Source organism: Bidens hawaiensis, unplaced genomic scaffold (genome assembly GCF_021521415.1).
Source record: "Bidens hawaiensis isolate Kalapana, Puna unplaced genomic scaffold, B.hawaiensis_p1.1 tig00027599_1, whole genome shotgun sequence".
NCBI lineage: Eukaryota > Viridiplantae > Streptophyta > Magnoliopsida > Asterales > Asteraceae > Bidens > Bidens hawaiensis.
Genome location: NW_027494479.1, coordinates 58080 through 74969, shown reverse-complemented (window position 1 = coordinate 74969; position 16890 = coordinate 58080). Strand labels below are relative to the sequence as shown.

Sequence of the window (16890 nt, the reverse complement as noted above, 5' to 3'; positions counted from 1 at the left end):
GTTCTCTTAATTCATAAGATGTTTGCTTAAGAAGATTGTATATTTTGAACAATGGATTGTGTATTATTTGCTTGTTTGCTTGTATTTTGAATAATTTTTGTTTAGTTTGTTGGATTGGAAAACATGAATCTTGAGATTGAGATGTTGTAAGTATATTGTTAAAATAGTTATTTTTTTTTAAGAATTTCGGATATCCGATTTACTATCTGATCGGATCCGAAATTTCGGATATCCGAACTTCGGATATCCGAAGTTTCGGATTCGGATAGTGATTTTCACTATTCGAAAGGTTCGGATATCGGTTTCGGATATCCGAAACTTCGGATATCCGGTTTTGAACAGCCCTACCCCGAGCCACGTAGCCCATAATGGAGAACTAATTATGACTGTTAGCTCGTGACCATATAGCCTTCGGATGTTTAGGCTAGACAGTTATCTATGGATCCAGACACATGTGTATTTGGTATGAGTTGCTTTTGTTTTCTATCTTTTATTATAATGTTTTAGAGATCATGTAATCCCATGTAAACGTTGCCTGACTCTTTAAGGTAAACAACCATGTTTATCTTATAGAGTATAAATATGTTTTAACTGTTTATAAAGGATAAACGTATTCACCTGTACCGTCGATGTTTGTTTGAAAACCTTCTTGATTGTGAATGAGAATGATGTTAACCTATAGATAAATAGGTTCTTATAAATATATGGTATGTGTTTCTTGATTAAGCTATTGCCCTTGAGCTTAGTTTAACCTTGATAAAGTTTTCAATTATGTATTTTGATGAAAACACTTGTTTTGGTGTGACATTTGATATAGCATGCTTTGGCCTAATAGGTTCTAACATGTTGGTGAGTTTCTCAAAGTAAGTAAACGGGTCCCGTGATTGATTGTGATTTATACGAATTACTTTCCTTCGGCAAGAAAGATACACCCTTACAGTTACTATATGCCCGTCAAAATATAACTTTGTTAGCATTACTTTGTCAAGATGTCACGCCTATGAAAATCTTTATGAATGCTTTAAAAAATATTTTCAAGATTAGAGGTCATAGTCTTGTCTAATGCCTAAGCTATAACTTAAATAGCTTATAAACAACCCCTACCTTAATGCGGGCACTCGTAATGATAATAATAAGAGAAGAGTGAAAACTTGAAGGGTAGGATCTTGCTACAAACACGCTTAGATGATTGATAACACGTTTAGGACTTCGATACTTGCATGTACTTCGAGAAAACGGAACGCCGGTTCATCGTAGCGATTGGGCACGCTTCGCTAGGTTATATGTGTGTTTTAGAAGGTATTTTTGGGATGAGTTGGGTTCAATTGTAACACCCCGACCGATGGCGGATTATACATCGGGGCGCCACGTATTTGTTTCATTACTTGTGACACTATTTGGGTGTCAATATTTAATAAATACATTTTCATTGCGCACGCGCAGAACACAAATCATAAAGTAAAGTAACATAAATCATATCATAACTCAAAATATTCAAATAACATAAATTGTCTTGTTATATTTTAATCTAGGTCCAAAGAAAAAGAAATCATCCTATGTGTCCTTGAGATTCCCAAAAGCAGCTACTGCAAACCTGAACATGTGTTAAAATAAAACGTCAACACTTGCGTGTCGGTGAGAAATCAAGTTTAATAGATATAATAGATAATAATAAACACTGCGCGCAACATGTGCATAACTGGGGTTTAACATAGGGTGTAATCAGATTGTGATCAAGCCTAAATAGATCATAGCTCATAGTTCAATCCGTGCTCCCAATCGAGCACAAAAACAATAAATACGTGCATGTGTAAACAAAACAAGAAAACCGTAAACGATATGTCTCCCGTGTTCATCTAATGGATCCATGAAAACTTCGGAATAGGCCGAACAAAGCGGTTAATGATTCACACATACAAATAAACAGCCAAGTAAACGTCCATAACACATGGGGTTTTGCGCACATAAATTTCATAAACAAGTTTAAGACTCAAGTTGTACGAACACATGAACATCCCAAAACGTTAAAAAAATAAAAGGGGATTAAGTACGAGATTACTCACTTGTAAACGGTGCGATGAAAGATAATGCAAGAACCAACTTTTAAACAAGCACAAGTTAACCTATAAATAAGAGTTTATTGGTTTAACGATTGGTTTTTATGACTTGAATATATGCAGTAAGTATCGATTTTTGTTAGTTAAACAAATTAAAACTAAATATATATATTTATAATTACCGAGATCTGGGCAGAACAGAAGAGAAGACGGAGGCAAAGAGAGGGATGGCGGCTGAGGAATTAGGGCAGAGAGCAAAAGGGAGAGAGAGATTTGGGGAGTGCTAGTGTAGTGTGTGTAGTGTTAATAAACAAGAAATAGCTTAATTTATAGGAAAACCCAAGGGAACACAATCCCTTGAAAAGGGGAAAAGATCTTATCAAATCAAGCAAAAGATATTTAAAAGCATAAGAAAACAAAAGCAAAAGATATCAAAAGATATGCCGGCAGCTGCAGGGGATGGGGAAAAGCTGACAGGTTACAGATCAAAGCATGGGAGGTGTCAGATAAAGCACTGTTCAAGACATGCAAAAGAAGATTTCAAAAGATTATGTCAGTCACTTTTTCTGTCAACCAAAAGGATTGGTGCGCATGCTGCGCCGAAAGTGGCTTTTCGGACAGATGTCGGAACTGACCTACAGTGCTTATACAAAAGATAAGGTATTTCAAAAGCATACAGGCTGACCTAAACTGAAGAAAAGACTTAAGGTCTAGTGCGAGAAGACTCGAGCGCGCGCGAGGGCGAAGGCAGACAGAGAACAATCCTTAGCGCGCCGCGGGAAAAACTACAATCCTTAGCGCGCCGCGGGAAGAACTATAAATCCTTAGCGCGTCGCGGGAAGAACTACAATCCTTAGCGCGCCACGGGAAGAACTATAATCCTTAGCGCGTCGCGGGAAGAACTACAATTCTTAGCGCGCCGCGGGAAGAACTACCATTCTTAGCGCGCTGCGGGAACAGTTCGCCTCGCGTATCGCAGGAACAGCTGGTCTTCGCGCGGGCTTCCTTGTAAGGAGTCTGGCGCGTGGAGCTGCACAGACATCCTTAGGCGGGAAGAACCAAAGGACAAGCAAAGAGTTAAGAGCAAAAGGGGTTCAAGGCTTAAGGGTTAAGCAGAGGGGCGGGACGGCGACAAGAGAGAAAAAGGCGGGACGGCGACAAGAGAGGAAAAGGGGCGGGACGGCGACAAGAGAGGAAAAGGGGCGGGACGGCGACAAGAGAGGAAAAGGCGGGACGGGAAGGAAAAGAAATTATTATTATTAGTAAGTAATATAAAAATATACATATATATATATAATTTATTTAATGTTAAATTTACAAAGATTAATAAACAAATTTTAAATCATAAAAAGAATCGGATTCGAAAACGGGTACCTGGGTCGGGTCGGATTGGGCAGATGTCACATCAATCTCGTAGCCTCCTTTTTGTAGGCATATTTTGGCTTCCATCGCGTATCGTGATGGAGCCTTTATGTGGCCGTCGCGTATCGTGACGCTGCAATTTTGCGAGAATGCGTGGTCTGTCAAAACGTGACATGTGTTGACATGTGATTGGAAACGTGTACCCAGTTGCTTAATAGGGTCATCGCGTAACGCGATGCTTATATGAGTTTGGCCATCGCGTAGCGCGAAACCGGCCAAGTATCGATTTTTATGAAGATCCATCGTGTAACGCGATGGTTCTATGATTGTCCTGTCGTGTATCGCGATGGGTCATAAATTTCGGAATTTATATTTTAAGTCCCTATACTTTAAGAATTGTCATTTTTAGATTAAATCTTAAGTTGGGAATTTTCGAGGCGTTACATGGCACAACCATCTTGATCCCCATGTTCGATGCTCTTGAAGCTACAATAGTCTTCAATAAGCTTGTTTCACAACCTTTGATTGATATAGATGTATACTATAACTTTGGCGTGATGTTAAACTTTTTTTAACCAGATTTGGAACCACCCCAATACCCTGGTGAGCCTTGAAGGGATGTCAACCGCTCATACGGATTTGGACATTTCAGACATGACTCACCAAAGAACACCATATGTGAGGGAACCCATCACTATGAGAAAACTTCCTTGAATAAGATTGCAAACCTAAAACCCTATGACGTTGCCTTAACTATTACATCATGTGCAACACCTCGAAATGTACATGCTAACTTTGGATAAAAAATGACAACTTTGGAAAGATGGGGGATCAAATGTGAAAAATATGAATTTCCAAACCCGTCGCGCTACGCGATGAGCAAAGGATAAGCCCATCACGATACGCGATGGAGCCTTACAAAACCAAATATTTAGGCGGTGTTGCGCTACGCGACGACAAAATCTGTTGGGCCATTCCGATACGCGATGACCCCGTTAAGCATACATGGACACGTGTCCTACCACGTGTCAACACGTAGCACATGTGACATGCCACGTGCCATCACGTGGCAGCCTCCGGATTAGATGAGTCATCGCGCTACACGATGGCCTATATTTTAAGCCATCGCGATACGCAATGAACTCCAAGATATGGCTCTTCACTCATTCACACCAAAACACCTTCAATACACACACACACACACTTAACCTCGTAACCTGAGCCATGAACCCGAGTCCCGAAGTTCCGATGCATTAAGCCCAATGCGCAACGTAGAACATAAGTGTTGCCCGATCAACCTTAAGCATTAAACTCCAAGTACTTGTGTATAGTAGGGGTTCCACTTAAGTAATTAGTATGACTCAGACCATAATCATGGATATAGCCCAAACCTTGATCAAATTTAAGTATGACACATCGTTCCATATACACAGGTTATAGTAAAAATAATGGGATATAGTCAAATTAATGCTTCTTCTTGGAAGAAACCTAGTATAGACATTTCTTCATGAAGAAGAAATGTAACATAGAATTGGTAAATAATCAAGGTGACTAAAGATCTAAATGTTTTGTAAAAACAAATGGTTTTTCAAGGTCTAAAGCTAGATCATTTGGTCTAGATATTTATACAAAGTTATTATCGTACTATAGGTCTGAGGTAACAATCAGAAGCAGAAGTCAGTAACAGCCATTGATCATAAACAGAAAGGTTAATACGCGCTAAACTTTTACAAACTCTTTAAGAGTCAGAATGTTTTTATAGGATCTATGAATCCTTAAAACCTTGTGTTAAAATAATAAGAAACGGACACTATATCATCCTATGATATCAAAAACAATTTTTATAATCTGAGTGTAAAACATAACTCCTATAATGCATTTCATTTAGTTACTTTTCCAAGATGTGATACATAACGTATACAAAGTACTTATCTTAGATATGATCTTAGATATTAGTAAATATTAGTAACATTTAAGGTTATGTATATATTATGTGGTAGTATTAACCATGACTAGGTGTTATATAAAAATTTGAAGTGAGGAATTTCTTCCTATGTTTTGGTTGACAAATGACAGTGGACGTAGATAGTTTGTAGTAATTGAATTATCGAACTCTGAAAGTCGTCCTCTCGATTTCATTGTGACCACAACTAGATTTGACAACCTATCTAAAAATTGCTTTTTTGACTTGACTTAACCACAAGACAACAATATACTTTTCCTCTTAATTAACATTATTTTGTTTCTTGGTGTACACTATACCTCAATCCCTTTCATATATAATGATATAGTAATATACAAGTAAGTACGACAAGATTCCTATTCAGGTCAAAGTGAATTGCACAGAACAAATTAAAATCATAACAAGAACAAGATTAACTTCTACAAGAACGAACTATATGTCCATCATTAAGCTTTAATGCATGGGAGGCTTGACACATGAGGAAACTGCAATCGTGTGTCACACAAAACAAAATCAAGAAATGTTGGATACATTCTAGCAAACGTTTATAAATTATAATAAAAATGCAAATGAGATAAAACATCATTTTTACACTTTTTCCCGCATTTTTCTCGATCAATATGCGAATAAGCCATTTAGTTATTTGTCTCTCATCATTCTTGTTTATTTGAAAAGAACTTGTCATCGAGTTTCTTGCAATACATGTGTTTTGAGTTGATTTATTGTTTAGTTTTTTTCTTTCTAATAATATCTCATTATCCTCGATCATCACAACATGATTTATGCCATGAACTTAGTCATTGTTCTAGTCAAAATTTCTTGCTTTTTACTTGTTGCTTAATTGCTTTTCATGATTTATTTCTTTCAACATTAGAACAATCAAATCGTGCATAGTCCTCATCAAACACAAAATAAATACAACTATAAATCTTCAAAACAAAAACAAAAAGGTATCATGTACCATTCGACATTCAAAGACATTATCCGTATAAACGCCCAAATTTGTGTATACTAACGACAAATATTAGGTTCGTTCATTCATTTAGAAAGAAAAAGAAATCAGTAACAGACATGCTAAAACACTTTATGAGAAGAAATATTTATCATGTCTTAGATTATCCAAATCCCCATTCAAAAAACTGCAAGCAATGTAACCTTCAGATAAACATCATAGTTAGTTATATACCATCAATTTTACATACGAATTATGAAAACCCATTCGAATCAAAATATATTACATAAAAATTAACTCAAACATACTATTGGTCTAATTTAAACATTAACATATATATGAAACCGATGTAATCGGAATAATAGTTAACCAAATCTACAGATAACATAAATGAGATCCAGGTTTAATACCTTTAACCCACAAATCATTTGATGTACTCGTTTGGATATTAGGACAGTTTAATTGTTGTTAAATAATCTGAAACACCATAGACACGTTTCGTCAAACACTTAATAGGACATGCAAAAGGGGATGAGCACTCGGAAATCGAAGAATTAACTTACTTCGAAAATCATCGTTTATGCAAATTTGTAGGGTTAAATCGAATAACTAATTTACTCTGTATTATTTTGATTAGAGTCGTTGACGGTTGAGTTCCATCAAGTGGATAATAAATCGGTAAAGACAAAGACGAACGATGACTCAAAGAAGGCGTATGAATGATTTAGTTTATTTGCTTTGTGTAAGTTTGGGAAGAAAGAGAGAAGCACGGAGAGAGTAGAAAAAAAGAAACAAAAGCACGCACGTGATTAAATCTTGAAAGTTGCCTATATCATGCATAAACTTGTTGTACATCATGCCTTAGAGGAAGTACATTTAGAGCTAAATAGATTATGTGAGTGTGAAAGAACTTGCTTTATATATATATACATATATATATATATATAATGTATTTACTTATATATATATAATGTATTTACTTATTCGTATTGACTAAGAGGTCAATTTCTACAATTAGTGTTGAATAACATCACAACAACTACCATCGGCTTTTGTGGATGTTTTCACCACCTCCAATCATGTCACACAATTTTTCAATGACCGTGGTGATTTTGTCAACCTTGGAAAAAAAACCCCAAACGCACAAGGCAGTCCATCAACCCCATAGTATGCACTATAACAACGAGGTGGTTGATTTATTTCAACATATAATGAGCCATCAAGATACTAACGAACTTTGACACCACTTGATACAATATGAATATAAAAAAGCTCGACACATTCTAACAAAGGTTTAGAAAAACCCCAAATGAGAGAAATTTTCTTGTTATATTGATATAGACTATTCTACTAATCGAAGCATTGCTTTCGCTCAAAATAAGCATGCAATATCTTACATATTGACGTGTGTTAATATATATATATATATAAATCCATACAAATCGGGTTTTAAAAATAGGTTTTCACCTACAACTAAACCACACACGAAAGACAAGTTTACCTATCGTTTGTAATAAATTGTCAGCAAGACCCGAGTGTCAGTCCATAGATACGGTAATTTTCTAGTACCAAATCTTTGTAAATAATATGAACAAAGAAATCTTGATTTGAATTTTTAACTAACTAAACTAGTATACAATGCAAACAAAGCAAGTAAAACACAAAACAATCAATCTAAAAGACTATTGAGACATGAATCCACTCCACTAACATAATAAAATAGCAATGACAAGATAAAACATCATGAATCTAAAACTAAATACTAGATTACAATCAAGCAACCTAATACTAACAAATAATCAACATAATGGGTTTTCAATCAAGAGATAAACATAGACTAAATTATTTGTTAAAACAACAAAGTCTCATAATCAAAGGAAAGCTTGTATGAACAAACATTCTAACCCCCTAAAATTACATTAAAAACTCTTGAAATCCATATCAACTTAAAACTCTTTAACTATCAAGTCATCACCAAGTCAAGAAGTCAAGAATCATAACAACACTCATCAATTTTCCAATATCAAGTGCTAGGTTTCATACTTGTCAATAATTTTCAACCAAGTTAATTTTCACTAGTCATTCCTAACATAGCGATGTAAACAAATCAAGCATGAGAATTCAAAGTTTACAAACAAACACCTAAAACATAGTTTTCCGACATGAATGTTTAAGCATTTGTAAAACTTATAAGGTCATTCAACTCTAACAAGCATAAAACCATCAATATCAACTCATAAGCTCAACACAATCTTGAAAGAACACCAATTTACCAAAATCATGCATTGATAATACATCGCATTAGTAAGAGTTTCAACATTGTCTAGATAGCAAGAGTACATAGTGCACAGTCGTTAGTGTTTTGCTTTCGGCCGACCAGATTTGCAGTTTCCTCATCTGGCATAAAGTCTATGTGAGTTTTGCCACGACCGTGCCATCACGGTTGTGCGTCATCGATGAGCATTGGCACCTACTACTGCATTACCCCATTCATGATCGGGTCTGGCACGGTCGTGCCCGAAAACATGCACGGTCGTGCCATGTACTGGTTCAGCACTAGCCAGTGCACTGGCCCTTTGCTTAGCAACGCACGGTCGTCTTGGGCACCTTGCACGGTCATGTCGGGTCTTGGTTCGGCAATATAGTGCACCAACGTGCATGCCCTTTTGCTCGGCAACAGATGGTCGTGCCCGACACCTTGCACGGTCATGCGGAGTCACTTGGCTCGGCACTGGCCCCGGCATGGGCTTCTTGGCCCGACACGGTCATGCCACTCCTTAGCACGATCATGTATATCTGGGCAGAATCATGTTTTTGTCCTAGAACGTCATCTTTTCATCATTTTTTCATCGGGCAGACGCTCGGGCCTGCAAATTCACAAATAACTTAAATAAGTACCAAATAAAAGGAATTTGCATAGAGTTTTAAATAAAATGAGGTTAATTTGATGCTATAAGATGTACACTTTGTGTTACATCACATATCGTAAAGAATATATAGTGTTTATAATTGGAGAATCTATTCAACTGAAAATCTTCTGTTAATACTCATTTAATCGAATAAATTATAGAAAAAACAAAAATGATAATACAAAATCTATAATTAAAACAAGGTACCATTTTTTATGTCGGATACCTTTATATTAGGGAGGGGGTGTTTGGAACTATGACAATGCTTCAATTTACAATTGTTATTCATGGTTAGCAGTTACGTCTGTAGAAACTCTATCAGTAATAACTCAGTTATTATTAATTATTAAAGGTCAAGTTAATAATGTTGATCAAATTGTAGATTGTCATTAATTAGCATTGACCCAAATTACTTCTTACAACTAGCAACTTTACCTCTAGTCATGCATATCATTGGGAGATGCTTATCATTGGGAAAGAAGTTATTGTATAGTAGTACCATGAAATACATTTTTTATATCAACAATACAAATCCAACATTATATACTATAATCACACTCTTAAACAACTTATCTAGAACTAGAATAATAATAATAACCACCACATGGTCTCCTTGGCTCAAGTGAGTGAACTCACCTCCCTTGTTCCTCTTGCTTTTTACATATTAATCACACCAACCGCGTCAACACCTTCTATAAATATCCTTTCCATCATCTATCTTTAGTCTACTCTCAACAACCCCTTTCCTCTTATTCCAAATCAGGGCTTCATACTTCTCTTCAATCAATTCATTACTTACTTACTTATTCTCCAAGATCCAATCAAACCCACTTGTTTAATTATTACCCATACATCCACTCAATTTTACAACCCATTTGATGTTCAATTAAACCCCCAAAATCTTATCTTTTTTATTTTACCACTAATTATTATGCAGACATCAGATCCCAATCACACCAATTACTGGAACCCATCTCAGAATCTGTACACCGCTCACGCTGACGTCAGCCAAGATACCCAGTTCTCCACACCCGACCCGACCCATCACTCCTCCTCCTCCTCCGTCACCTTCTCCCCTGACCCCTTCCAACCCGACCCGTATCACTCACCCGACTACACCTACCCGTCTGATGACTTACAGATCAGGCTTAGCGAAATCGAAGCCATATTAGGGTCCGATCACGACTTTAACGAATCGGCTGATGTTAATTCGGGTTGGGCGATAAATGATATTAATGATATGAACTTTAGTGAAGAGTATAGAATGAGGGATATTATTGCTAGGGGTGATTTGAAAGAGGGTCTTTTGCTTTGTGCCAAAGCGGTCTCCGAAAACAACACGGTGGTGGCCGAGCTGTTGATATCGATGCTGCGCCCGTTGGTATCGGTTTCGGGTGAGCCCGTGCAGCGGTTAGGTGCGTATATGTTAGAAGGGCTCGTTGCCCGTTTGTATAATTCGGGTCAGGCCATTTACAAAGCCTTGAAATGTAAAGAACCCACCGGACCCGAACTCTTTTCGTATATGTTGTTGTTATATGAAGCGTGCCCGTATTTTAAGTTCGGTTATTTGTCGGCTAATGGTGCGATCGCCGAAGCGATAAAAACCGAAGACCGGATTCATATTATTGATTTTCAGATCGCGCAGGGCGGTCAGTGGGTGACCCTGATTCAGGCTTTGGCGGCCCGGCCTGGTGGGCCGCCTAGCTTGAGGATTACTGCGATTGATGATTCTAGAAACGCGTTTGCGAGAGGCGGTGGGTTGGATATAGTTGGTCAACGGCTTGCGAAGCTCGCGGAAATGTGTAAGGTCCCGTTTGAGTTTAACGGGTTGGTGGTGTCGGGTTCGGATATTGAAACGGAGCATCTTGGGGTTCGGCCTGGTGAGGCTTTAGCGGTGAACTGTGCGCTTGTGTTGCATCATATGCCGGACGAGAGTGTTGACCCGCTCAACCACAGGGACCGATTGTTGCGGCTTATTAAAAGCTTGTCACCGAAAGTTGTGACGCTTGTTGAGCAAGAAGCGAATGTGAACATGGCTAAATTCTTTCATAGGTTTGAAGAAGCGTTTAGTTATTATTCGGCTATGTTTGAGTCGATTGACGCGACGTTGCCGCGAGATCACAAGGAAAGGATTAATGTTGAACAGTATTGTCTTGCGGGTGAGATTGTTAATATTTTGGCGTGTGAAGGGGTTGACCGGGAAGAGAGGCATGAGGTTTTGGCGAAGTGGAGGTCGAGGTTTACTATGGCGGGGTTTAGTCCGTACCCGTTGAGTGGGTATGTGAACGGTACGATTAAGAGTTTGCTTGAGAATTATTGCGATAAGTATCGGCTTGAAGAGAGGGACGGGGCTTTGTTTCTCGGGTGGATGGATCGCGATCTGGTGTCTTCGTGTGCGTGGAGGTGAATAATGGTTGGTTAGGGTTGTAAGTTTTAGATGGTTATGTTGTAGTAGTCATGTGTGTAATGTGTCAAGATACATTATGTGGTAATAACTTGTAAACCTCTGTTTTTGTAACTTTGCTGTATTCTATATGAATCAAGCAGCAGCGGCTGCCGCGTCTTCTGGTGGTTTAAAACACTCATAGCTTATAGCTTGCTTGAGTCAAGGTAAACTCGCATGACTTGTTTGCGTTTGTTAGTTTGCACGAGGTTGAGTCAAGTTAAACTCGCATGTCTGTTCTTTTGACCATTTAAGTTGTGCCACAAAGTTCTAATATTTGTAAGTTACTCAATTTCATTCATTTATGCATAAGCTCACTTATATAGCTCATAAGCCCATTAGAGAGTACCAAAAGGTTATAAGTTGGATCGTCATGCCATGAGCTAGCTTGAGCTTTTTACGAGCTGAGCTAAGTCGTTGAACTTTGAGCTCGAGCCCAAGCTGAAGCAACAACCCTACTATAAATCACAAACCAATCCGACATGTTTTGACAAACAAAACCGGCCACTGCACCAGTTGGCGGTTCTAAACACCAAAAAAGTGTCATAACTAACTTTAAAAACTACAACTATGTTCTTAGAAGGGTAAATCTAATGCCGATTACCAATGACTAAAATATCTATTAAACATTGGTAATGTTACAAACATATGATACAGGTTGCAAACTGCATACACAATAAAAAGAAAAAAAGAATATAAGAAAATGAAAAGGCCATCGGTTTTGGGCAGTTTTATGACAGATGGTTTAGCCGAAGTAACTGAACCGATGGTCCACATGTTCCTAATCCCAGCCTTATAAAACAGTGGTACTAATCCGATATCCAACCATTTGAGTTATCATCATCATCAACAGGAGGTTGCGACTGTTTAACATAAAAGTTATAACCAATAGCCACTCTTGTTGACCGACCAAGACTCGTAACAGGGCTCACACATGGCGCATTCGAACCAACGGGGCCCGACCCAGGTAGTGAACTGTGGCTTTCACCAACATGTACCCCATTTGAACCCGTGGGACCCGACCCAAGTGGCGAATTTTTGCATTCACCAACACGAGCTCCACTTGAACCTGTGGGACCCGACCCAAGTGGAGAAGACAAATCTGATTTCGGCGACAGGAAATCTTTAACCCAACTAACTTCTTGTACAATGGCCGCTGCAGCAGGTTCAGCAGTCTGTTGAACTTTGTTTAGTTTTCGTCTCTTTGGCTTTTTTGACGTGTTGGACTTTGAAGGCAGCTGGTGCTTCAACACAACCGCTCTTGTTGGTTGTTTTCTTATTGGCGGATTGTTCACAAGCGTCTGTTTATTGTTTTCCACCTCATTCTCGAGCCTGCTCACAAGTTCAACCACACTATCCTTTGAATAATCCGACTGTAAGTTATTCTCCTCAATGCACTCAATTATCGACTTCAATGTGCTGATTTCTGTTATTATTACATCATTCTACATACAAACAAAAGTTAAAAATGTTAATAGAAATGTATTAATGATAAGTAATGTTTAAATTTGAAATGTAAAAGAAAGTGAAATATATATCTTCATGCTATAATTACAATGAAGAAACAGATATCTGAAAAAACCTATAACCGGCGCGTGTTAAAGACAACTTAACCCTAATAGTAAAGTTAAACTATTAATAATTTCAACAAGCATGAAATAATGACGTTTTAAGGGATTCGAAATTAAACAAATATGAAGATACTTTAACCCTTAAAAGTTAAATCCTTAATAATGAACTATTAATAAATTTTAATTAACATAACATAACTAAGATTTGAAGAATGTGAAATTACCCTTTCATGAAGATCCTCGACATTCGCACGCGCCTCCTCGATAACCCTCAAAGATCTTAATTTCCTATCTTCTAACAAACCGACAGGCGAAAACACATTGGTTTTTTGAAGATCAATGCTATAGTTCACAGCAGGAACATGCATATCATTATCTATAAGTTTCTGAATCACATCTGCGCAATAAACAACAATTCAAAATGAGTCTCAAACAAACATAAATATCCACTAAAATCCAACTTATATGGTAGGAAAAAAACGACTCGCAACACGAGGACTTCTAGTACTACTTTCGACTAAGCACACTTAACTAATAGGATCCGGTGCATTTGTGCTGATCACACCAATGCACCGGATCCCATAAAAATGTCATGAAAAGTCCTCGTGTTGCAACCCTATGATCAACCATGAGATTTACACGAATCACAACCTCACCTTTTATGTTATTTTCCGGAATGATTCGTCGACAAAGATCAACATTCTTACGATCCGCAGCGACAACAACAAAGCTATCAATAACATCATCAATCTTAAACCAATCAACCAACCCATACGCTCCCACAAGCAGCAAAAACCCCAGCGCATTCTGTTCCCTCGCCTTCGCACCACCCGACCCCCTCTTCTTATTCCATTCCACCGCCACATCCATCGCCTTACTCCTCACCTCACCCGTCACAACTGGACCCACACGAACCAAACCCTCCAACATAACCAAACACCCACTCCTCCCCAACCTCAATTCAGTCCCCTTACACCCAAAACTATAAAACCCTTCAACAGCAGCCAACACCATCGCCGCAGCATCCGGTGCAAACCGATACGCGTCCGGAAGCTCCGACAAAATCAATTCCTGATCTGGGTTTCCGCTAATATACTTTTTCAACCCGGACCCATCTGAGGATTTGCAGAATGATTTCAATTCGGGTCGGGAGGGAGTGTGATTCGGGTCGGGTTGGTGGGTTTGGAGGAGGTTGAACTTGGATAGGAGGGTGGATTGGAGACTGGTGAAGTGGGTGTCGAGATCGGACCAATTGAATGGGAGATTGATTGAATTGGGGGTTTGGGATTGGAGATTAATGAAGGAATTAAAAAGGGTTTGTTTCTTGATGGTGATTTGGTCGATTGCAGAGGAGATATCCGCCATTGTCGACATTGGTAAAACCCTAGGGGGAGAGTTACGAACAGCTTTCGGGTAATGAAAACGTTTGACCTATGATTTGTTTTTGTTTTTTTTCTTTTTCTTTTGACGTCATTTAAATTTCAGGAGTTAATAAGGTGTGCATGGTCATGGACTCATGGTATTATTGGTACGGGTTGATTTTAAGGCCCATTAGATCAAAACAAAATTGTGAGCTAATGTCTTTTTTTATTAACTGGCATTTACATATTTCCAGCTGATCAATTATATATTTACCCGATTATGTATTTACCCAAGTAAAAAAAATTTAATTATATATTTTTTTAAACAAAATAATTAATTACGTATTTTTCTTTTTCTAAACCATATATATTACATATTTATCACTTTAATTAAAGTTGAGTTGTTTAATGACTGTTTTACCCTTATTTTTCATAACAGTTTTTTGCCGACCTCGAATGTGTTTTAACTAGTGCCACATGTGTTAACTGGTTTCAAACGTGTTAACTAGCGTTAGAGACGTAACCAACCTCTTACGCGTTAACCGACGTTTGACACGTTGACGAATTTTGAAGCGTTGAACACATTAACCCGCGTCGAGGGCACTAACCGGGGCTAGACGTGTAGTCGGTTACTGATGCCATACAAGTAACAATACCTTGCGCGTTAACCGGGGATGATTTTGATGTGTCAAGCGTTGGCAAACGTGTTCGAAGCCGCTAAACGTGTCTGGTGCTGGTTAAACGCGTTCGAGGTCAATAAAAATATTATTATGGAAAATGAGATAAAATAGTCACTGAATAACTTAATTCTAATGTAATGGATGAATATGTTTTAGGAATAATATGTAATTGATTTTTTGGTTTGGGTAAATATGTAATTGATGAGGTTAGCAAGGTAAATACGTAAAATAATCCCTTTTATTAATGGATCGATTTTGGTTAAATAGGTTTTTATTTTTTCGGTTACGAAATTGTATGTCGGTTGGTTCAGTTAATTCAGTTAATTTACTTTTACCTTGTTTTATTGTTCTCGCTCAATAATTATATGTTTGAACTAGTTTTTTATTCACAATTCAAGAAATATTAAGTTTGTTTTTATAAGTTTATAGCGATGTTCCAGGGAGATGTGGTTATGAGAATGGATTTGATTTCATGGTTCAAGTTATTTTACAAAGGGTAATAAAAATGAGAAGTGTGAGAAATTATAAATAATTGACATGTGTCAAGTGTAGACCAAAAGAAAAAAGGTATAGAGGTAATTGTACACATTTTCTCTCTTCACATGCAAGACACATGTTAATACCCCAATCATTTTAGAACGTTTATAACCTTTTCATATGACATTTAAAAAAAATCATCATAATAACAAGCGTTTTTTTATCTTTAATATGAGTGATTTTTGTTATATAAAATTTAAAACAAAAATCACGTCATTGTGTCTTTTCGCACACCATTGTGTCTTATCGCACACCATTGTGTCTTTTCGCTTATCATTGTGTCTTTTTTCGTTTTTTTCGCACACCATTGTGTCTTTTTTCGTCATTGTGTTTTTTTGTCATTGTGTCTTTCAACTCATCATAATGTTTTTTTAAATACTAATAACACCGTTGTGTAATAATAATATGTAAAAATAATGATAAAATAACAACAAATTATCTAATACATAAAACACAATGATTAATACATGTTACACAATAACTTGAAACGTAAAACAGAATGGTGAATACGTATAACACAATGACCTAAAACGTAAGACACAATGGTGAATATATATAACACAATGACTTGAAACGTAAAACACAATGGAAACAACATATTACACAATGACTTGAACATAATATACAATGAACGTAATACTATTTTTCTCAAATTAAATGAATTTGTCATATATAAATCCGAATAAAGACAATGAACGTATTACACAATGACTAAAAGTTAATGACGAACAAAACGACACAATGATGTAATCTTTGTTTTATTGTCTTTAATATGGTACCAATTGAAGAATATAATGATCAAAATCCATTAATTTTTTTTATTTTTATATAACAATATGATACTCATATTAAAGATAAAAAACGCTTATTATTATGGTGAATTTTTTTTTTTAAAAAATAATGTCGTATGAAAAAGTTATGGACATTTTAAAATGATGGGGGAATTGACATATGCCTTGCATGTGGAGAGAAAAAGTCAACAAATGTGGGTTATTACCTTCATGCCTTTTCCAACAATTTTTATTTATTAAATTAATCTCAGTCATTCAAATTTA

At 37.1% G+C, this 16890-nt stretch overlaps 1 protein-coding gene and 1 pseudogene across 2 annotated transcripts; one reads left to right on the top strand and one right to left on the bottom strand.

The window, feature by feature from the left end:
- The first annotated feature begins 10126 nt into the window (after nt 1–10126).
- LOC143575733 (scarecrow-like protein 21 pseudogene) lies at nt 10127–11761 on the top strand (annotated as a pseudogene).
- A 548-nt stretch (nt 11762–12309) lies between these two features.
- LOC143575732 (FRIGIDA-like protein 2) lies at nt 12310–14711 on the bottom strand. Of its 2 annotated transcripts, XM_077060024.1 has the most exons (4): nt 13914–14711; nt 13482–13654; nt 12478–13131; nt 12386–12440 (listed from the first exon to the last, which is right to left on the bottom strand). In XM_077060024.1, the coding sequence occupies exons 1-3, from the start codon at nt 14629–14631 to the stop codon at nt 12496–12498; spliced, it is 1527 nt and encodes a 508-aa protein (XP_076916139.1). In that variant the 5' UTR covers nt 14632–14711; the 3' UTR covers nt 12386–12440; nt 12478–12495. The 2 variants fall into 2 exon arrangements, with proteins under 2 accessions (XP_076916138.1, XP_076916139.1); XM_077060023.1 differs by having other exon boundaries at nt 12310–13131.
- Between the last annotated feature and the right edge of the window lie 2179 nt (nt 14712–16890).